The sequence below is a fragment of the Symphalangus syndactylus genome, chromosome 9, assembly GCF_028878055.3.
Source record: "Symphalangus syndactylus isolate Jambi chromosome 9, NHGRI_mSymSyn1-v2.1_pri, whole genome shotgun sequence".
Classification (NCBI taxonomy): domain Eukaryota; kingdom Metazoa; phylum Chordata; class Mammalia; order Primates; family Hylobatidae; genus Symphalangus; species Symphalangus syndactylus.
In genome coordinates this window covers 43,847,416-43,870,901 of record NC_072431.2, presented here as the reverse complement: position 1 = coordinate 43,870,901, position 23,486 = coordinate 43,847,416, and the positions used below count along the sequence as shown (strand labels likewise).

General features: G+C 38.1%; 1 protein-coding gene across 4 annotated transcripts in view; it reads right to left on the bottom strand.

Annotated features, from left to right (window-relative positions):
• Nucleotides 1-23,486, bottom strand: part of ACVR1C (activin A receptor type 1C) — a 97,186-nt gene that overhangs the window by 22,313 nt on the left and 51,387 nt on the right. For 2 of the 4 annotated variants that reach the window (XM_055292064.2, XM_055292065.2), the window contains exon 3: nucleotides 5,310-5,549. The exons of the other annotated variants lie outside the window; for them this stretch is intronic. In XM_055292064.2, the coding sequence (XP_055148039.1) occupies nucleotides 5,310-5,549 (240 nt within the window). The remainder of the gene's footprint in view (nucleotides 1-5,309; nucleotides 5,550-23,486) is intronic. 4 annotated transcript variants of the gene reach the window in all.

The following is a 23,486-nucleotide window of genomic DNA, read 5'->3' as shown; positions in this document are numbered from 1 at the left end:
AATCTCCTTCATTTGCCCATCAAAGCCAGTCAGCCAGTCAGGTTACTAAGTACACAAGAGTAAAAGAAAAAAAATAAATTAATTAATTAAAAAAAAAAGAAGTGTTAGCCTCTAAAATAAAATGTATGGTTCCTGGTACAACTGGAAGAGCAAAATAATTATTTGTGAATTTTTTCAAAACCAAGCTGAAATTGGAAAGTGAAGAATCAAATACAACAATCATGTGAGATAATGATATTACACTAAAAGCAAGATATAGTCAAATAAGATATCAAATGAGCATCTTCTGCGGAACAAAAAAAAATTTCAAAGAAAATATATCTTGAATGTATGTATAATGCTTATATTCTTTGAACTACTAACTCCACCTCTAGAATTCTGTCGCAAATACTTAATGCAAAATGTAGAAAAATTTATGTCAAGATGTTTAATATCTTATTATTTATCGGAATAAAATAAGTAAAAGTGTCAGGTAATGGAATAATTGTGAAATAAAGTGCAGAGATTAAGAGCACAGGCGGGTTCAGATTTCAGCTCTGCTACCTGGTAATCATGTGCAAGTTATTTCACCTGTCTGCGCTTTCAGCTTCTTCATCAGAAAAACTGGGGATAATCAATATTACGCATCTCATAGAGATGATATGAGAATTAATAAGCACGTTCAGCACCTAGCACAGTATCTGGCATATTACATGCTCAGTAATGGTTAACATTATGTTAATCTTAGGATGGATTACTCACAGCCAATAATAATGATGATGCTTATGAAGAGGTACTTAATAACATGAAAAAATACTTTTGCTATAATATTAAATAAAAACAGCATAGTACATTTTATTCTTATAAATATAAGTGTATCTAGCTATTCAAAATATGCACAGAAAATAAGACTCAAAAGGAAACATGTTAAATGTTATGATGGTTATTTCTCTTGGTGAAACTGGGGTGAGTTATGATAGTCTTCTTTCTAATTTTCCACATTTTCTTAATTTCCACAATTGATATTTATTACTCTTAAAATCAAAGGAAAAATAGTTAAAGAGGTTACAGTCTATATTTATTCTGAAAAGTCACATTTAGTTACTGTGTTTGTACTCAGACATCTAGGGAGCCCTCATAGCAATGACCCTGTCTTGCAGGGGCTTTGGTCCCTGCACCTAAAACCAGTCACTGTTCATTCATATGTTCTCATATGAACATATAAGCACAGGCTAAATAAGCACAGACTACAAATCTGCTGTTACAGATATCAACAATTAGTCACAAAACCCTACAGGCAGAAAGTTCTTTTGAAATTATCTGGTTCAACCCTATCATTTTAGAGATGGCAAAACTGAGGCCCCTCGATAATCAAAGTCTTTCCCAGGATTATGCTGCTAGTGAGAGGCAGACCTAGAACTAAAACACTGATCTTCAGTGCAAACTCTTCCTCTCTAGAAGCAAACTATAAGACTGTTTTTGTTTGTTGGTTTGTTTTTGTTTTTGTTTTTTTGTTTTTTGAGATGGAGTTTTGCCCTGTCAGGCTGGAGTGCAGTGGCATGAGCTCAGCTCACTACTATCTCCACCTCCCAGGTTCAAGCGATTCTCCCACATCAGCCTCCTGAGTAGCTGGGACTACAGATGTGCACCACCATACCCGGCTAATTTTTGTATTTTTAGTAGAGAAGAGGTTTCACCATGTTGGCCAGGCTGGTCTCGAACTCCTGACCTCAAGTGATCCACCTGCCTTGGCCTCCCAAAGTGCTGAGATTACAGGCGTGAGCCACTGCGCCCAGCCTGGACTGTTTTTGCAGGCAACAATCAATTTTACTACTTGACCACACACTAAAAGTTATGCTAACAATTATTAGGCCAAATCTCAATCTCAGTCTCTCCCTTCCTCCTGCTAACCTATAGTCTTACCCACATATATACATACACACTCACAGAAACATCACTACCAACAACCAGTACTACGCAAAACACAGCAAATGGATAGAGAGCTAGATAAGCTTATGCTTTCAAACGGCAAATTAATCAAGTACATAATCGGTGGTGCAGATCAGGAACAAAGTAAGACAACAATATATAAAGTACTCGAGACAACAATTAAATTGAGACATTAAAACTCAATAAAACTTGCTTTGGTATCTTTCAAAGCAACCACCAAAATGAATCTAATTCTTCTGTTATGCACCTAGACGTTTCATTTGAAGATACATGGATTTTTGCTTCTCCCTATAGGTTCATTTCAATCTTTTAAACAGGGGTTGTAGAAGGTTAGCTTTCAATAATGTTGCCATCAGTCAGAATTGTCACACCACAAGAGAAAAGCAGCAACCTACCCAGTTTCTTGGAAGCCATCTGGGACACCATCCTTTCTCATCAGTCCATTTTCCCCTCTTGCAGGTATTATGCATTTCTTTGAAATTTGTCCCTGACCAGGTCAAGAATACGCTTCACAGTTTTTGTTCCTCAGCATCTGACAAAACTGTCTCACATTTAAAGTTACTGGCCAGTTAAGAAAAGCAGAGGGAATCAGACTGCCCCCTCCTCCAATCCCCTCCCTACAGGTGAGCTTTTATGACTGAAGCCTCACTGTGGATACACCCACTCTCTGATTATCAAAGGCAGGGAGGTCTTCTGTTACTTTCAGCCACTGGTCACTGCCAAATGTATGCAACTGGCTTTGGGGGAAAAATGCCTAAAGCTCTTTCAGATTGGTATTTAAAGAAATCATCCATGCTTGGGTACATTTACTACTTTTTTTTTTTTTAATGAGAGATCTTAGAATAATCTGAAAATGAGAGAGTCCAGAATCAGTAATTCCAGATTTAGGTTTAAACATGCAAAAAACACCAGAAAATGTAACATTAATTTTTGATTTGTGCCCTAGCCCATGACTACTTTCTCAAACTAAATCCCAGTCTCTAGTATTAAAATCTGAATTACTTTCATTTGAAAGGAAAATCTTTGGTTATCTTAAATGTATTTAAGGAATAGCTCCAAAATGCACGTTTTTATCTAACATCTTCAGATAAATTAAAATGTTTTGGGGGATGGGGATTAAGCAGAGAGTTATTTAACCTCTTGAACCTTATAAAGAAATTACATAAGGTTTCAAGAAACTTGCCATAAATCAGAGGTCTCTGTGCCTAGAATGTTATCAATATTCAAGAAATCAGGGCACAGTGGGCCTCAAACTGTCAGAGTCAAAGAATGAAAGAGTATTGAATATCAACAAGTTTTAATTTTAAAGAAAAATATGGCCGGGTGCAGTGGCTCACACCTGTAATCCCAGCACTTTGGGTGGCCGAGGCAGGCAGATCACTTGAGTTCAGGAGTTTGAGACCAGCCTGGCCAACATGGTGAAACCCCATCTCTGCTAAAAATGCAAAAAGTAGCCAGGTATAGTGGGGCACACCTGTAATTCTAGCTACTTAGGAGGCTCAGGTAGGAGAATCACTTGAATCCAGGAGGGAGAGGTTGCAGTGAGCCAAGATAGCGCCATTGTACTCCAGCCTAGGTAACAGGGTGAGAATCTGGAGAAAAAAAAAAAAAAAGAAAGAAAGAAAGAAAAGAAAAGAAAGCAAGAAAGAGAAGGAAGGAGGGAAGGAAGGAAGGAAGGAAGGAGGGAAGGAAGGAAGGAAGGAAGGAAGGAAGGAAGGAAGGAAGGAAAAGAAAGAAGGAAGGAAAGAAAAAGAAAGAAAGAAAGAAGAAAGAAAGAAAGAAAGGGAGAAAGAAAGAAAGAAAGAAAGAAAGAAAGAAAGAAAGAAAGAAAGAAAGAAAGAAAGAAAAAGAAAGGAGGGAGGGAGGGAGGGAGGGAGGGAAGGAAGGAAGGAAGGAGACGAAGGAAGGAAGGAGACGAAGGAAGGAAGGAGACAAAGGAAGGAAGGAAGGAGACGAAGGAAGGATGGAAGGAAGGAAGGATGAAAGGAAGGAAGGAAGGAAGGAAGGAAGGAAGGAAGGAAGGAAGGAAGGAAGGAAGTTGCCAGTTGTCTAGCCAATAATTCAATTTAATTTAAATTCCAGTTTTTAAAAGTTTGCAGTTTGGGGGTTTTCTTACCAGTATTCTTCCTTTGAAAGATGCTACCTATTGCGTACAGTGATGGTGTAAACATTTAGACTTTGTCAGTGGGAGGCCAAGTGGTTTTGCCCCAGAAGGAGCGAACTATCTGGGTTTGATTATGCTTTTCTTTTCTGATGAATCCAAAGCAGCTTCATGCTAAATATGGATGCACATAGAGATGTTATCACCCCTCTGTCGCCTACCTCTGTTAATTGTTACTGCCTGGGTTTTCCTGAAAGCCATTGGCAAGGGAGTTCTTCAAAATGTTGGGCTACTATCTTAATGATCCTTCCAAAACAAGAAGAGATGCAGGGGCCTCTGAAGTGGCTCACCTAGGGTTACTCTTGTTCATGTTTCTGTAAACCATGAGCTGGCAGGATTTCTGGATATATATATATATCCATATATATATATATATGGAATCCCCTACCATTTTAGGGAGTTTGTTATTCTGGGGAAAACTGTCCCCCCACTCCCCCAACCTCCTGCCAAAAAATAAAAAAAAAACGAAAATAAAAATAAAAATAAAAAACCTTCAAATGCTTTGTGTTGTGAGAAAGGCTCATTTAGGCTATAATACAGCCTGGTACTTTGAATGCTTTACCTGGGGTTCTGGAGTTCCATTAAAGAGGAAGAGAGTCATGTACGTAACCATAGCCAGCAAAAGCCAGCACAGGAATGCTGCACTGCTCTCTTTAATCTTCTGTTTCTTTGCTTTAAGAACATATTCTTGATTTAATTTCAGGTGAGTTCCCTGTTAGCTTCACAGACATCTCAGGGGGTGTCTATAGATTCTGAAAATCCTCATAACCACAAGCAAAAGTGCTCAAAGAACACTACTTTGTACAACCAACATCTTTCCCTCAGAACTCAACACCTTAAATACTACAACCCTAACTCTTTTGTGTCCATAAAACATTATCAAGAAAGCAACAGTGATTGTTAGTAACCATGATGGGGGGAAGCAGGGAGGAGAGAAGGGAAATTGCTTTTTTGCTTCAGAAATAAATTCTGAGGGAAAGTGAATGTAAGAATCTGAACACCTAAAGCTACAAAAAGCAACTGAGAAGACTTAATTATTCTATAGGCCACGATGGTTTTTCTCTTCCTCAGGTACTAAAAGGAGTTCCTATACCAGAGCTCACCATGTATCCTTTCAAGAAAGAATTCATAATATTTGGGCCCTTTTTGTTAAAAAGTTTTTGTTTACTTTTAAATAAAGAGTTTTCTTATTTTAAAAAAATGGACAATGGTAACATACCAGAGCCAGATCCAGAGGCGGTCACATCATAAATCAGATCTTTCAGGGTTTTTCCAGCATTTACCAGATTGCACTCAGACAGTGGTTCCTCCACATTCGGTCTCTTTTTCTTCCTGTAGGAGCACTGTCGACCCTGGCATACCCATATTGCCAGCATCGCAGCTATGGACAGGAGGCAAACAGGCACAGTAATAATGATGGCCAGCTCCATGGGTCCAAGTTTTGGGGCATTTGGTGATGCTACAGTTTAAAGAAGAAAGAACATGACCATAAATCAACCCATTTTAAGTATTTTTGGAATTGGAATTGCAATCACCAAAATTTCACATCCAGAATATTCAGCTACACAGTATGCACTTATGTTCATTGGTAAAGGCTCTCTGCGGTATAAGCAAAGATGGAGAAAAAGAAATGAGATTAGGCTGCAGCTAGGAATGGTTATGGCAGGTGACAATAAGAAATATGATTAGAATAATGGAAACTAGCACATGGGATCTGTTTTAGGATCTCTGAAGCATTTCACTCTTTTCTCTCTACTATTTTCCCTCCATTATTCAGCAGTACACTTTTGTTTTTTGTTTTTTGTTTTTCTGAGATGGAGTCTCACTCTATCACCCAGGCTGCAGTGCAGTGGTGCGATCTAGGCTCACTGCAACCTCCACCTCCCAGGTTCAAGCCATTCTCCTGCCTCAGCCTCCTGAGCAGCTGAGATTACAGGTGCCCACCACCACGCCTGACTAATTTTCCTATTTTTATAGAGACAGGATTTCACCATATTGGCCAGGCTGGTCTCAAACTCCTGACCTCAGGTGATCCACCCACCTCAGCCTCCCAAAGTGCTGGGATTACAGGCATGAGCCACCGTGCCTGGCCACAGCAGTCCACTTTTAAAGCATGTACATTCATTCTTTCATGCCAAAATAATTATTGGGCTCTTGCAATGTGTGGCTGCTATTCCAGGTGCTGGAGATACAATGGTGAGGAAAGAGCCCAAATTCCTGTTCTTGAGTCATATATGTTCTCATTCATCTACTAAGCAGATTTTTAACACAAAAGCAAGAAAGAATGGTGCTACAGAAAAAAAAAAAATGAAGCAGGGAAGAGAGAGGGAGTGATGGTGGGATGAAAACGATTAAGAAAAGGACTGTGAATTTTATTCTAAAAAGTTGTTTCAGGGTTTTGGTAGGTGAGAGACACGATCTAACTTTTATTCTGAGTGGCTGCTGTGTGAATAGACACTAGAGAAGCAAGAATAAAAGTGAATAGGCCAATTAGAAACCTAATGCAAGAAGCCAGTTGGGAGACCATGGTGTTGGCTGACAACCTTACCTAAAATAGCACTTCCTTCCCATTCCCTGGACACTCTCAAGACCCTTGTCCTGCTTGATTTTAATTCCTAGCTCTGATCACCACCTGACACATCATATACTCATTTATTGATTACCCAATTCCCTCCAGAGGACACAAGCTTTGGGAGAGGAAGAAGTTTGCCTGCTTTGTTCCCAGCCATATGTCCAGTGTTTACAAAGATGCCTGACACATAGTAGATGATCAGTAAATAGTTCTTAAATGACAGAATCACTAAAAGTTCTACTAGTGGTATTCCTATAAGAGACAAGACTTTTCATTTTAGAAAAATAAATGTGATCATTGAAACCAAGTAACATAAGGATATAATTAAATTTGTGATTCTAATTTTAAAAACACATGAAGCCAATTTTTTTGCTTAAACTTCATCTTGCATTTAAGAAATCTTTTTTTAATTTAGAAAAAAAGTGATACATGAAAAATCTATGATGACAGATAATTTCCTGTGTTTTTTCAAAGAAGTTATTTTGACACTTGAAACTGACACATTGTTCATTTCCTTTTCGTTGACTAAAGATAGCCTCTGCATCAATCCCATTTCATCCCCTTGTCCTACTACTGTGGTGTTGATTTTTGTTTTTAATAAATCGTAGAGCATATTTGATAGACTATGGGAACAGAATTGAGGAGACTTAGGTTCTCAAACATCAAGGAGAAGGAGAGGAATCCAGGTTCGAGAGAGAGAGAAACCAGCTCTACCTGTGGGCTACCATCTTCTTGCTGTGAACCTTTGGCAAACTGCCTCTCCAGATGATTCTTCACAGGACAGAGAAAGAACGGGAGACTACGCTTGGAAAGCAATAGCCTGACACCAGCACCTTAGCATCTAAACAAATTGCAATGATAATGGGCCTTGATAGTTTCGCCATTCCCCAGATGTCCTCCTTTGCACTGACAATGCTAAAGAGCTTAATATCTTAGACATTCTTGCACTTTACCTACAATGTGTCAAAAAATACATGACTATCGTTTGAAAACAAATATTATTTAATTCTGAAGGAAAAAGAATCAAATTCCTCACAAATGTGTTGATAGAAATTTCACTATAATGCCAAAGATAGTAGTTTATCTACTATCAGTAAGTAAAAAATTTAAAATTGTTAAGTGAACTTCAGAAACAATCATAATCTGTGCTGTTCTACTACTTTGCCTAGTGAATTTTAACTGATTACCAACTTTTCTTCCCCTGAGTGTTTCAGAATTCCTCTGAAATCATTAGTAGTTATACAGGTGCATATGAGGAGAAATTGGCCTAGAGTGTTCTTAGAATAGGTACTAAAAGAATTATCTGACTTCACTTTGCTTTAGTAATCATTAGCCATGGTACTTCCAACTTCTGAAGTTTGCTGTTATAAAATGATTTTATTGTGTATTTCACAATGATCTTTCAAACTGTCTCTATATTTTTACGTCTGCACAAAGGTATTCTAGTTTTTCTAAAAAAGCCACAGAATGCATTTAATCTCCTGCATCTTACATAAACATCTATTTAAATGTGTTTTTAAATACGCAATTCCACTATTGAATACATTTACATGACTAAATTTTATTTTGATATGTGTTACTAGGAACCATCAATATAAACATTAGCATTAACAAGCTTATTGATCGTCATCATTTTTGTAAAGCTCTATTAAGCAGAGCTCAGAACATCACTATAGCAACTAATAAAAAAGCAAAAGGTCAGCAGCCCTAAAAATAGAATAATCTCCATAAAAGTGCACTGCTCTAGTGACGGCTATGGCTCTCAGAGATGTTTATTATAGATGAACAATGTTTCTACTTTTGTGAACAAATTTACCGACATGAGTTAGTAAGGAAAAAAGATTACTCAGCTAGAAAAAGTCTAGTAACACCATTCGGTAAGAACTCCTTAAACACTGAGGAATTTTAAAAGCAAACATTTGTAAAACTATGCTTTAAACCTAATGCTGGTGATGATCACTAGGGGGGATAAATGAAAAAAAAAAAGAACTGTAGTCTACATCCAGCGAATCAGAGTACAAGAAAACAATCACGCAGCTAAGAATACATTTCAATAATAGTTAACTTTGATGAACATACTAATTTTTCTAGCAGGTTTTACATTCTTGATCACAGGAAAACTCTCATTAATTGATGCTTTGCAATTTAGGGGATTTTCTGTGCCAAGTGAGATGCATTCTCCATGGAATTAGCGGATCCATGAGGGGACACGTTAAATCCCAAAAGTGAGGTGAGAGGAGTGCTGCATTGTTAATTCAAGTGATTTCACTCCTTAGAAAATTAGATTGAAGAGGATGGGGGAAATGAGAGAAAGGCACTAACCCAGAAAGGTGAGGGCCTAGCTGACAAATATTTCCCCAAATAAGCCCTACAATATGTTAAACTGAGAAAATGCAAGAGAAGGAATTATTAACAAGATAGCAGGAAGAGAAGGGGGAAGGGAGAGAAGGAGAGAGGGAAGGAAGGAAAGAGGAAGGAAGGAAGGAAGGAAGGAAGGAAGGAAGGAAGGAAGGAGGGAGGGAGGGAGGGAGGGAGGGAGGGAGGGAGGGAAGGAAGGAAGGAAGGAAGGAGGGAGGGAGGGAGGGAGGGAAGGAAGGAAGGAAAGAAAAAGGAAACAAGGAGAGAAGCAAGGAGGCAGGGAGGGAAGGAAGAAAAGAAGGAGGGAGGGAAGGAAGGAAGGAAGGAAGGAAGGAAGGAAGGAAGGAAGGAAATTTTAATTTATCTTTGTGAGTTTTGCAACTCTCCCTGGAGAACTGCGTGGAACTAGTGATTGTGAAAGTCACTGGTGGTGGCCACTGCCCAAGTGAAGACTTAGTTTAAATGCATCAGCTTCTCCCAGAACAGTTTACTATTCCCATCACCTCCTCACTACTTCCTATTTCTTGCGTTAAGGAGAGCCTCAAGATGAAAAGAAAAAGATAAGACAATGCAGGCATGATCCCCACATTTCCTTCTCTGCTCCTTCTTTATTGAAAGTATGAAAAAATATTGATGTTTATGAGATTTACATGACCTTCAAATTAATTAATTTACATTTCTTTAGCATATGCTTTAAGAAGGAGATGGCTATGTGAACCAGAAAAAGTCAATTCCTCAAGACGAATCCTGAGGAGTGGCAAACGGGGCCTAATTTTAAAATAGAACCAAGTGGCCATTTGCTGACTAGAGGTTACACACATACTCTGAGTTCCCAGAAAAGCCATACATCTGCTTCACTTTGAAACTTTCATAATTAACTGTTCTTGCCCATGTTACCTGAATCAACCAATAGGCTGTGGCCTGCATCAACCAATCAGAACCCAGCTGCATCAACCAATCTGAACTAAGCAAGTTCTAATCTTTCATTTTCATAGGAGGACCTGACTGAAAACCTAAATGGGAATTTTCTCTATAAAAGCCAAACAAACCCTGCCTTTGTTCTCTGGAATGCACCTTCAGTTTAAGCTGAGGGCCATTTCTCCCCAGTTTGCAAACTGTTTATTAGAATAAAATATCTTTCCTCTAAATTCCTTCTCAGAACTTTTGCTCACACTTAGAAGTGGAGGTGTGTACTTGATCAATTGCTTCAAATAATTCATATGGACTACTGGCATGGAAATCTTCTAGTATAATATCTACATTTCAAATTACAGACACATTTCCCCACTATATTAAAATGGCAATCAGCTGACTAAAAACCAAGGCATTACAATGGAGTGACATATTAGAAACCCTCTGAGAATAGAGGGAGGGAAGAGATATGTCCTGCTGGAAAATTGTTTAGAAACAAACAAACAAACAAAAAACAGAGATCTTCATCCAAACAAAGTCCATTCTTGTAAAACCTTTCAAGGTTAGTGCTCCCATCCCAAAAGTCACTGTCATTTTGCATTAAAACCACTCTCCCTCCTTTTATTAATAGTTTTTCCCAAGTAAAAAGATAACATTTTGCAAGGTCCAATTCATGAAGGTATAACTATTAATACCAAGTCTTCAACTGCTTTCTCACTCCCCTTCACGCATAAAAAAGAAAGCATTTCTTTCTCCAGCTTGTGACTTTGAAATGTTCTCAGGTAACACACCAACCAAAAGGGAATATTGCTGGAGATGCTTTTTGATGGGTCTGTTTCTGTCCTGGCACCTGGGAGAAATGCCACCACTGTCAACTGAATGATGTGATGATGTTCTGTCCATCAACCCCTATAAACCTATGACACACTCCTGTGAATTCAACTAAAGAGTCTTTATTTACTTTACAAGTTTCTGGGGGAAAATAAGTGGAAATAATATGTACAGCTGAAATAGAAGAGAGAATACACTACCACTACAACATTCAAAGCTAGCTCGTTTATTAGTTCAACAGAAATAATCGCTTTTGTAAAAAACAGAGTGACATGTTAAGCAATGAGAAATCTCCCAAATTATCATGATGAACCTCCCTTAACCTGCCACTTCACAGCATCCTAAAATGTGGGTACCATTATTTCCAATATTTGCTAGATGGTAATGAGAACACATTTCTAACTGGTTTCTTGATGCTTTACTAAGTTGATTCAAAGATTAGCTCCAAATGGATTGCTTTGTATGCATTAACTGAGAAAATCTCTCTGGAGGAAACGCCAGAAAAGCAGGGCAGAGTCCATGACCTTGTGGAATTTAAGATCTACTATGTAATATATGACCCATCTAGAGAATAATTCCCAAGCAACTTCACAAGTAAAAATATGGAGAAGGCTGAGTGCGGTGGCTCACGCCTGTAATCCTAGCACTTTGGGAGGCTGAGGCAGGCGGATCACGAGGTCAAGAGATCGATACCATCCTGGCCAACATGGTGAAACCCTGTCTGTATGAAAAATACAAAAAATTAGCTGGGCATGGTGGCACGTGCCTCTAGTCCAGCTACTTGGGAGGCTGAGGTAGAAGAATCGCTTGAACCCAGGAGGTAGAGGTTGCAGTGAGCTGAAATCGTGCCACTGCACTGCAGCCTGATGACAGAGTGAGACACTGTCTCAAAAAATATATATATAATATATATATTATAATGATGTATATCTCCCTATAATATATTCTCCATATAATATATATTATATTCTCCATATATTATATATTATATTCTCCATATAATATATTATATATTATATGGAGAAAACTTTAAGATTGGGGGAGGAGGCCCAAGGCTAAACCAGGAAGAAGTTGAATCCCTAAATACACCAATAACAAGTTGTGAAATCGAGGCAGTAATACATAGCCTACCAACCAAAAAAATAAAATAAAAAAGCCCAGGACCAGACGTACAGAGAGGAGCTGGTACCATTCCTTCTGAAACTATTCCAAACAATTGAGAAGGAGGGACTCCTCCCTAACTCATTTTATGAGGCCAGCATCATCCTGATACCAAAACCTGGCAGAGACACAACAAAAAAAGAAAACTTCAGGCCAATATCCCTGATGAACATCAATGCGAAAATCCTCAATAAAATACTAGCTAAGCAAACCGGCAGCACATCAAAAAGTTTAACCATCACTATCAAGTTGGCTTCATCCCTGAGATGCAAGGCTGGTTCAACATATGCAAATCAATAAATATAATCCATCACATAAACAAAACCAATGACAAAAACCACATGATTATCTCAGTAGATGCAGAAAAGGCCTTCTATAAAATCCAACATCCCTTGATATTAAAAACCCTCAATAAAGTAGGTATACATGGAACATATGTTAAAATAATAATAGCTATTTATGACAACCCCACAGCCAACATCATACTGAATGGGCAATAGCTGAAAGCATTCCCTTTGAAAACCAGCACAAAACAAGGATGCTCTCTCTCACCAGTCTTATTGAACATAGTATTGGAAGTTCTGGCCAGGGGAATCAGGCAAGAGAAAGAAATAAAGGTATTCAAATAGGAAGAGAGGAAGTCAAACTGTCTGTTTGCAGATAACATAATTCTATATTTAGAAAACCCCATCATCTAAGCCCAAAAACTCTTTAAGCTAATAAACAACCTCAGCAAAGTCTCAGGATACAAAATCGACGTGCAAAAATCACAAGCATTCTTACACACCAACAATAGACAAGCAGACAGCCAAATTAAGAATACACTCCCATTCACAATTGCTACAGAGAGAATAAAATACCTAAGAATACAGCTAACAAGGAATGTGAAGGACCTTGAAGGAGAACTACAAACCACTGCTCAAGTAAATAAGAGAGGACACAAACAAATGTGAAAACATTTCATGCTCATGGATAGGAAGAATCAATATCGTGAAAATGGCCATGCTGTCTAAATTAATCTACAGATTCAATGCTATTCCCATCAAACTACCACTGACATTCTTCACAGAATTAGAAAAAAACTACTTTAAATTTCATGTGGAACCAAAAAAGAGCCTATATAGCCAAGACAATCCTAAGTGAAAAGAACAAAGCTGGAGGCATCATGCTACCTGACTTCAAACTATACTGCAAGTCTACGTAACCAAAACAGCATGGTACTGGTACCAAAATAGACATATAGACCAATGGAACAGAACAGAGACATCAGAAATAACACTACACATCTACAACCATCTGATCTTTGACAAACCTGACAGAAACAAGCAATGGGGAAAAGATTCCCTATTTAATAATGGTAGTGGGAGAACTGGCTAGCCATATGCAGAAAACTAAAACTGGATCCCTTCCTTACACATTATACAAAAATTAACTCAAGATGGACTAAAGACTTAAATGTAAAACCAAAAACCATAAAAACCCTAGAGGAAAACCTAGGCAATACCATTCAGGACATAGGCATGGGCAAAGATTTCTTGATGAAAATGCCAACAGCAATTGCAAAGACAGCCAAAATTGACAAATAGGATCTAAGTAAACTAAGAGCTTCTGCACAGCAAAAGAAACTATCATCAGAGTGAACAGGTAACCTACAGAATGGAAGAAAATTTTTGCAATCTACCCATCGGACAAAGGTCCAGTATTCAGAATCTACAAGGAACTTAAACAAGTTTACAAGAAAAAAATCCCATCAAAAAGTAGGCAAAGGATATGAACAGATACTTCTCAGAAGATGACATTTATGCAGGCAACAAGCATATGAAAAAAGGCTCAACATCATTAATCATTAGAGAAATGTAAATCAAAACCACAGTGAGATACCACCTCATGCCAGTCAGAATGGCAATTATGAAGTCGAGAAACAATAGATGCTGGCGAGGCTGTGGAGAAACCAGAACACTTTTACACTGTTGGTAGGAATGTAAATTAGTTTAACCACTGTGGAAGACAGTGTGGCAATTCCTCAAGGATCTAGAACCAGGAATACCATTTGACCCAGCCATCCCATTACTGGGTATATACCCAAAGGAATATAAACCATTCTACTATAAAGATACATGCACACATATGTTTAATACAGCACTATTTACAATAGCAAAGACATGGCACCAACCCAAATGCCCATCAATAATAGACTGGATAAAGAAAATGTGGTACATCTGCACCATGGGATACTATGCAGCCATAAGAATGAATGAGATCATGTCCTTTGCAGGGACATGGATGAAGCTGGAGGCCATCATCCTCAGCAAACTAATACAGCAACAGAAAATCAAACACCACATATTCTCACTTATTCAGTGGGGGTTGAACAATGAGAACACATGGACACTGGGAGGGGAACACACACACACCGGGACCTGTCAAGGGGTGGGGAGTAATGGGAGGGAGAGCATTAGGACAAATAGCCAATGCATGCAGGGCTTAAAACCTAGATAATGGGTTGATAGGTGCAGCAAAGCACCATGGCACACGTATACCTATGTAACAAACCTGCCCGTTCTGTACATGTATCCCAGAATTTAAAGTAAAATTATTTTAAAAATAAAAAAAGAGCGGGGGAGGAGGAAAATAAGAAAAAGATTATCATGAGATATTCCATTCGTGATGAATAAGTCCAATATAAAAGAATATGTAACTGCACTTTGATAGGAATTTGAAGTAGAATGGGCTAAGGAGCTAAGTCACAAACATCAATTTTTTTTGTCTGGTCCTCCTGTGTAAATCTGGACTTACTGGTTGCAGGCAGATACCCCCTCCACTCTCCCATCCTTGACTCCCTTCCCTTACAATGGTCAAGTGACCATTGTAAGTTTCACCAAGAATCATCCAATTACAAGTTAATTCGCTTAGATCCCTCCAACATGCTCCATTTGCCATGCAGCAAATGGCCTCCCTTTTGCAAACAGCAAACATAATTACGTCAGAGGGGTTATTTGGGATCAATATGAACCCTATATACTGAATAAGGGCAGAAGATTTTCTAAGACAGAGATCAAATCAAGCCATTATGGAGGCAGAAATAATATGACAATTATTTCTCTTTTTTTTTTTCTTTTTTTTTTTTCTATTATACTTTAGGGTTTTAGGGTACATGTGCACAATGTGCAGGTTTGTTACATATGTATCCATGTGCCATGTTGATTTCCTGCACCCATTAACTCGTCATTTAGCATTAGGTGTATCTCCTAATGCTGTCCCTCCCCCCTCCCCCCACCCCACAACAGTCCCCGGAGCGTGATGTTCCCCTTCCTGTGTCCATGAGTTCTCATTGTTCAATTCCCACCTATGAGTGAGAACATGCGGTGTTTGGTTTTTTGTCCTTGCGATAGTTTACTGAGAATGATGTTTTCCAGTTTCATCCATGTCCCTACAAAGGACACGAACTCATCATTTTTTATGGCTGCATAGTATTCCACGGTGTATATGTGCCACATTTTCTTAATCCAGTCTATCGTTGTTGGACATTTGGGTTGGTTCCAAGTCTTTGCTATTGTGAATAGTGCCGCAATAAACATACGTGTGCATGTGTCTTTATAGCAGCATGATTTATAGTCCTTTGGGTATATACCCAGTAATGGGATGGCTGGGTCAAATGGTATTTCTAGTTCTAGATCCCTGAGGAATCGCCACACTGACTTCCACAATGGTTGAACTAGTTTACAGTCCCACCAACAGTGTAAAAGTGTTCCTATTTCTCCACATCCTCTCCAGCACCTGTTGTTTCCTGATTTTTTAATGATGGCCATTCTAACTGGTGTGAGATGGTATCTCACTGTGGTTTTGATTTGCATTTCTCTGATGGCCAGTGATGAGGAGCATTTCTTCATGTGTTTTTTGGCTGCATAAATGTCTTCTTTTGAGAAGTGTCTGTTCATGTCCTCTGCCCACTTTTTGATGGGGTTGTTTGTTTTTTCTTGTAAATTTGTTTGAGTTCATTGTAGATTCTGGATATTAGCCCTTTGTCAGATGAGTAGGTTGCAAAAATTTTCTCCCATTGTGTAGGTTGCCTGTTCACTCTGATGATAGTTTCTTTTGCTGTGCAGAAGCTCTTTAGTTTAATGAGATCCCATTTGTCGATTTTGGCTTTTGTTGCCATTGCTTTTGGTGTTTTAGACATGAAGTCCTTGCCCACGCCTATGTCCTGAATGGTATTGCCTAGGTTTTCTTGTAGGATTTTAATGGTTTTAGGTCTAACATATAAGTCTTTAATCCATCTTGAATTAATTTTTGTATAAGGTGTAAGGAAGGCATCCAGTTTCAGCTTTCTACATATGGCTAGCCAGTTTTCCCAGCACCATTTATTAAATAGGGAATCCTTTCCCCATTTCTTGTTTTTGTCAGGTTTGTCAAAGAAAGGCCTTTGACAAAATTCAACAACCCTTCATGCTAAAAACTCTCAATAAATTAGGTATTGATGGGACGTATCTCAAAATAATAAGAGCTATCTACAACAAACCCACAGCCAATATCATACTGAATGGGCAAAAACTGGAAGCATTCCCTCTGAAAACTGGCACGAGACAGGGATGCCCTCTCTCACCGCTCCTATTCAACATAGTGCTGGAAGTTCTGGCCAGAGCAATCAGGCAGGAGAAGGAAATAAAGGGTATTCAATTAGGAAAAGAGGAAGTCAAATTGTCCCTGTTTGCAGATGACATGATTGTATATCTAGAAAACCCCATTGTCTCAGCCCAAAATCTCCTTAAGCTGATTAGCAACTTCAGCAAAGTCTCAGGATACAAAATTAATGTACAAAAATCACAAGCATTCTTGTACACCAATAACAGACAAACAGAGAGCCAAATCATGAGTGAACTCCCATTCACAATTGCTTCAAAGAGAATAAAATACCTAGGAATCCAACTTACAAGAGATGTGAAGGACCTCTTCAAGGAGAACTACAAACCACTGCTCAATGAAATAAAAGAGGATACAAACAAATGGAAGAACATTCCATGCTCATGGGTTGGAAGAATCAATATCGTGAAAATGGCCATACTGCCCAAGGTAATTTATAGATTCAATGCCATCCCCATCAAGCTACCAATGACTTTCTTCACAGAATTGGAAAAAACTACTTTAAAGTTCATATGGATCCAAAAAAGAGCCCGCATCGCCAAGTCAATCCTAAGACAAAAGAACAAAGCTGGAGGCATCACACTACCTGACTTTAAACTATACTACAAGGCTACAGTAACCAAAACAGCATGGTACTGGTACCACAACAGAGACATAGATCAATGGAACAGAACAGAGCCCTCAGAAATGATGCCGCATAGCTACAACTATCTGATCTATTTCTCCCTTTTAAATGAATCAAACGAACTATTGATGGGCCATTCCATTGTTTGGTGCTCAGTCTATAAGTGGCTATTTGCATAAACGATCTTCATCTGGCCAGGTTTCATAATTTTATAGCCGACAGGGAGTGCCACACATAAAAATATTTCCTGGACATGTTCTCCTTGTGCTGCTGGTTTTCTGGGAGTAGATGACGAACATCAAGAGGCTGCAAATCTTCTTTTATCCATTAGCATTGGAATTTAAGAAGAATAACATTTTTACGCTTTAAAGAAACAAGAATCTTGGATTAAAGAATATAATCGCTGTCATAAAAATATAAAGAACTTTCACTTAAGCAGAGGTAAGCTTAATAAAATGTAAGCAGAATATAAATAAGTTCCGTAATCAGTTTTCTTAATTTCAGGACACATACCTAGCAGAAATGATAGTCTCTTAATCTCTGTTATCAAAACACATATTCTCAAATAATGCATGTCTGTAAATAACTTAGATAGTAATTATTCAAGAAATATTTTAGAGTCCTTTTTTTCTTAAATCAACCCTTTACATAAAAAAATGAAAGTCTTTGGAAGCAGCACCCATATCTCTATCTCTCTGTTTCCCCAGCAGATAGTACAGAGCTGTATTCACAGAAGACGCTTAAAATACTGATGACAGGGGAAAGTTATACTTCTCTGTCCTAAAGTCTATGCTAGCATAACTTCTCCACAGCTAATATATTCACACAAAGCAGCTTGTTCACTTGAAAAAAACTGATGTGAAATAATCACATTTTGACCTAGCTCACATATAGCTTACATATAGCTCAATGTCCTATACGTAATAATCACCTCAAAAATATTTGAGTAAAAATGTAATGGTATTTAAATAACTGAGAGAGTAAAGCCTTATATAATATATAATCCTCAATTTAGAATTGGCTGTAAACTTTGCTTTCAATTTCCTATTACATCTCTATGAACAAAATTTCATAATGTAAATCAGTGTACTTGTTTCTGGAGACAAGAAATGCCTCCTATACTAAACTTTAAGACACAAGTCTGACTTTTAGATGCTTATATTTCAGAGCACTTTCCAAACAATAAAAATCATAGCACCTTTCATTTTAGGGAGGAAAAAGCCTGTCTGGCACACCTGTCAGGTGTGCCCTGAGTCCCCAGAGAGTGAGCTATAGATGGATTTGTTCGTGTGATGGCAGAACAATTCCACAAGGGGTCCGGTGAGTATTTCTCAGCATGCACATGTCACCTTTTCCTGACTAGAGCAATGAATTTATGTTTCAAATAGAAAGCCAGAAGAAAGTTAAGAAACAACAATAGGTCTTTTAAGAGGAATGAAAATAACAAGACTTTTAAACTCCCAAAAGAATAACACTCACTTTCGGAGTCTGCAATTCTTGTAATTACAGTTTGCTTTAAAATTATTAGTTTTTGATAAATTTGATTTTAATATTTTGGCAGTTTATCTTCTTTCAAATGCAAACCTTTGGTTTGGTTTAAAAAGTCTAATTTAGACATGTGCCTAATCAATATGTATTATACACCTACCACAATTGATTAAATTATCAATTTTCCTTTTCCTCTTTACGCAATTCAGAACAGAACAGGAAGGCAGAAATTGTACTGAAGTTAATAAAGCGCCCACATTTTAATGTTTTGTCATATTTTCTTTATTAAAGTAATTATTTGAATTAGTGAAAAATATAATGGCATTATTAAAATAGTATATTGAAATATGGAGGGAAAAATCAGAAATTATTACTACACTTACCCTTTTAAGCACTGTGTGTTTCGGTAGCAAAATGGGAACAAAGATACCTGAAATTTGAAGGTTTTTTTTTTGTTGAATAGTCTATTTCCATATGAAGGGCTGTAATTAGTGCAAGCATGAACTAAGTAGCAATTCTTATCAAAATTAACCCTAAAAAGTTCCAGCTTCTCTAGCCCAGGCTTCCTGATCTTATTCTGGATGAATTTTCATGGACAATGTTAAGGTGCTCTTGGTGCTATTTGACATCACCATGATTTCTCTGAGCATGTCTCTGCTATCACCCAGAGTCTACAGAAATCAATTCGTCACAAACCAAAACACAACCCAGCCATAAAGGAACCAAGCAAAAAAATGGGATTCCTTCATATAGGAAAAAAATACTTGTCTAATATTAAGGAAGTAAGATACAAAATTGTATTAAACAGAACAACACAACTATGCTAAAATATAACTAAACTATTGATAGTGGGAACTCTAGGCCAGTGGATATAAGCACAATACATCATGAATGAATGAAATAAATAAGAAAAGCCCATGCCTGACACAGAAGAGTCAGTCACTATTCAGCTTCGGCCAACTGATAGCATGAGACCTCAAGGATGTCATATCTTCTGAATTTTCAAGACCAGCCAGGAATCTGGATTTTTATATTAAGACTTTATCTTCATCCATTCTGTAAAATAGCATACACTGGGTAACTTATAAAGAACAGAAATTTATTTCTCATAGTTCTGGAGGCTAGGAAGTCTAAGATCAACATGCCAGCAGATTCCATGTTTGGTGAAGGGCTGCTTTCTGGTTCATAGAAGTCACCTTCTCCCTGTGTCCTCTTATGGTGGAGGCAGCAAAGGAGCTCCCTTGGACCCATTTTATGAGGGCACTAGTCTCGTTCATGAGGACTCCACCCTCCTGATCTAATCAAGTCAAAAGACTACTACCTTCTAGTACTATCACCTTAGAGGTTAGAATTTCAACATATGAACTTAGGGGGAACATATTTAGACCATAGCAGACTCTTAATGTTTAACATTATAAACAAATCCATTTTCCTTTCCCAGAAACTGTGTAGATAAATAAAACCTGTCTATGGGCCTATCTCATAGACAGGTTTTATTTGATCTACAAACAAAAATTCTACCTTCTATGGGCAGGTAGACTTGCTTTGCTGCCTCTCTGGATGACTTGCTTTGCTGCTTTTATGTTAATTAGAATTGGGTTTAACTACAAATAACAGAGGAAACCAAATAAATCAATTGTTTTTCTCCCTCATGGGAAAAAGAACTGAAGATGGGTAGTCCAATAGCAGCAGGATGGCTTCATAAAGTTTTCAGTCAGGACCCTGTCAGCTCCCTTGTTGCTGTCCTACAGTGAAACCATCATCCTCATGATCCAAGGCAGCTGCTATAACTCCAACCTTTGCATCCAGGCAGCATGATGATGGTGATATACTCATGTGCCAATTCTGTTTTGTATTTTTTATTTAATTTTTTTAAGAGACAGGGTCTTGCTCTATCACCCAGGCTAGAGTATATTGGTGCAATCATAGCTCACTGCAGCCTTGGCCTTCTGGGCTTGAAGGATCCTCCTGCCTCAGCCTCTCAAGTAGCTGGGACTACAAGTGTGCATCACCGTACTCGGCAAGTTCTTTTTTTTTTTTTTTTTTTGATGGAGTTTTGCTCTTGTCACCTAAGCTGGATAGCAATGGTGCGATCTCACCTTACTACAACCTCCACCTCCCGGGTTCAAGCGATTCTCCTGTCTCAGCTTCCTAAGTGAGTAGCTGGGATTACAGGCGTGTGCCACCATGCCCAGCTAATTTTTGTATTTTTAGTACAGACAGGGTTTGGCCGTGTTGGCCAGGCTGGTCTCAAACTCCTGACCTCAGGTGATCTTCCCACCTCAGCCTCCCAAAGTGCTGGGATTACAGGCTTGAGCCACTGCGCCCAGCCTAACTCCTTTATTTTTTGTAGTGATGCAATTTCACCATCTGGCCAAGGCTGGTCTTGAACTCCTAGGCTAAACAGATCCTCCTGCCTGGGCTTCCCAAAGTGCTACGATTACAGATGTGAACCATTATGCCTGGCCAACAGTGCTGTTTTAATGAGTCTTCTCCAAAGTCCTCCAAAACACTGCCATTTATCTAATTAGCCAGAACTTGGTTACATTACCACATTTAGCTGCAAGAGTAGCTGAAAATATTATCTGTTAGGTAGACAGCCACATAACCAGCTAAAAAGTTTAAGTTCTCCTGTGAAATGGGTATGGAAGAAAATCAGATGTCTTTGATACACTTATTTATAGTCATATTAACTTTTGACTCATTAGGGTTTTTTAATTAGAAAAAGAATATATGTGCAACAAAACAAGTCAGACACTATACAAATTGACAAGGGAAGAGTTAAAGAATGTCCTCTGCCTGTCAGCTGTCTCCAATACCTACTCCAGATATTAACAGAATGTGTGAACTTCCATAGATTTTTTACCTATACTCACACATTACTTTGAAACTTGATGTTTTATTCTTCTTTTGTTGTGAAATATAATGAATATACAGAAAATTACGTACAATATATAGGTAAAATATAACAATTAATTATAAATGTCCATGTAAATCCCCTCTCTGCTCAACATTGGCACCCCCATTCTGAGAAACCCCCACATGATCACAACCTTATCCCTTCCCCCAGGGCAACCATTATCTTGGCTTGAGGAATAATCATTTCTTTTTTTTTTTTTTTTTTTGGCGACGGAGTCTCACTCTGTCACCAGGCCGGAGTGCAATGGCGCAATCTCGGCTCACTGCAACCTCCGCCTCCCGGGTTCAAGCAATTCTCCCGAGTAGCTGGGACTACAAGCATGTGCCACCATGCCCCACTAATTTTTGTATTTTTAATACAGACAGGATTTCACCATGTAGGCCAGGCTGGTCTCAATCTCTTGACCTTGGATTCCGCCCACCTCAGCCTCCCAAAGTGCTGGGATGACAGGCGTGAGCCACTGTGCCCGGCCTGGAATAATCATTTCTTTGCCTTAAAAAAATAGGTCTATCATTGTGCTTGATCATTTTCTTGTCAACTTGGGTAAACTTGAACTATGGCTCCCAGAGTCTCATTTCCTATATGGTTCCAGGTCAAAGTTAGGATGCTTGCACATATGTTCATGAATGAGAATGGCTTGTACTTTTCCTTTTCTATACTGTTTTTGTTTGCTTTTGATATCAAATTTCTGCATAAAATGAGATTCCTCCTTGTCTACGCTTTGGAAGAGTTTGTGTAAGAATTACCTGTTCCTGGAAGTTTAGCACAATTTTCTGGTAGAGCCTTCTGGGCTTTGAAATTTTCTTAATGAGAATATATTTTTACTGCTCATTTTATAACTGATTCAAGTTCTTTAATGTCACAAGACTATCCAGGTTCAGTAAATTATAATTTTCTAAAAAGTAGGTTGTTCATAAATCATGTTGTTTCAACCTTGTATATTCTCCTAATTTAAAAAAATCTACTGTAATATCAATTACCAAGACAGTGGTATGTTGAAATCTCCCTCCGAGATTGTGGACTTCTCTATTCATCCTTAAAGATCTGTAAATATTTTCTTTATTTTTGAGACTTCATTCTTAAGTACACAGAAATTTAGATTTCTTTAAAAATCCCTGGTAAACTGAAACTTCAGCTGTTAAAAAGTGACATTTTTAAATTCTAGTAATTTTTTGCATTAAATTCTGTTTTGTCTTCTATTAATTTAAGTAAACTAACACTTTTGTTTAATATATGTATGATATATATTTACCATCACAATAATTTCAACATTTCTGTAGACCCTCATTTTAGATACGTATTTTAAACATTTAATTGAATTTGTTTTCCACACTTTGATAATCATTGTTTTTTAACTGGAATGCTAAGTCTATCTACATTAAATTATTTACATTTAATTATTACTGATATATTTGGGTGCTTTCTCTTTGTCACATCTTCTATGTGCTTCCTTTTCTCTCTTTTCTTGGCTTCTTTTGGTTTTTCTGTTTTGTTTTTGTTTTTTTGTTTTTGTTTTTGTTTTGGAGACAGGGTCTCATGCTCCTGCCCAGGCTGGAATGCAGTGGCACCCAGGTTGGAGTGCAATGGTGTGAGCATGGCTCACTGCATCCTTGACGTTCTGGGCTCAAGCAACCCTCCTGCCTCAGCTTCCCAAGTAGCTGGGACCGCAGGCACATGCCACCACGCCTGACTAATTTTTTAAAAAAATTTTGTAGAAACAGGGTCTTGCCATGTTGCCCAGGCTGATTTCAAACTCTTGAGCTCAAGCAACACTCCCACCTTGGCCTCTCAAAGCACTGGGATTACAGACTTGAGCCACCGTGCCCAGACCTCTTGACATTTTTTGGATTTGTTTTTATTATTCCATTTTTCCATACTGAAGATTAGA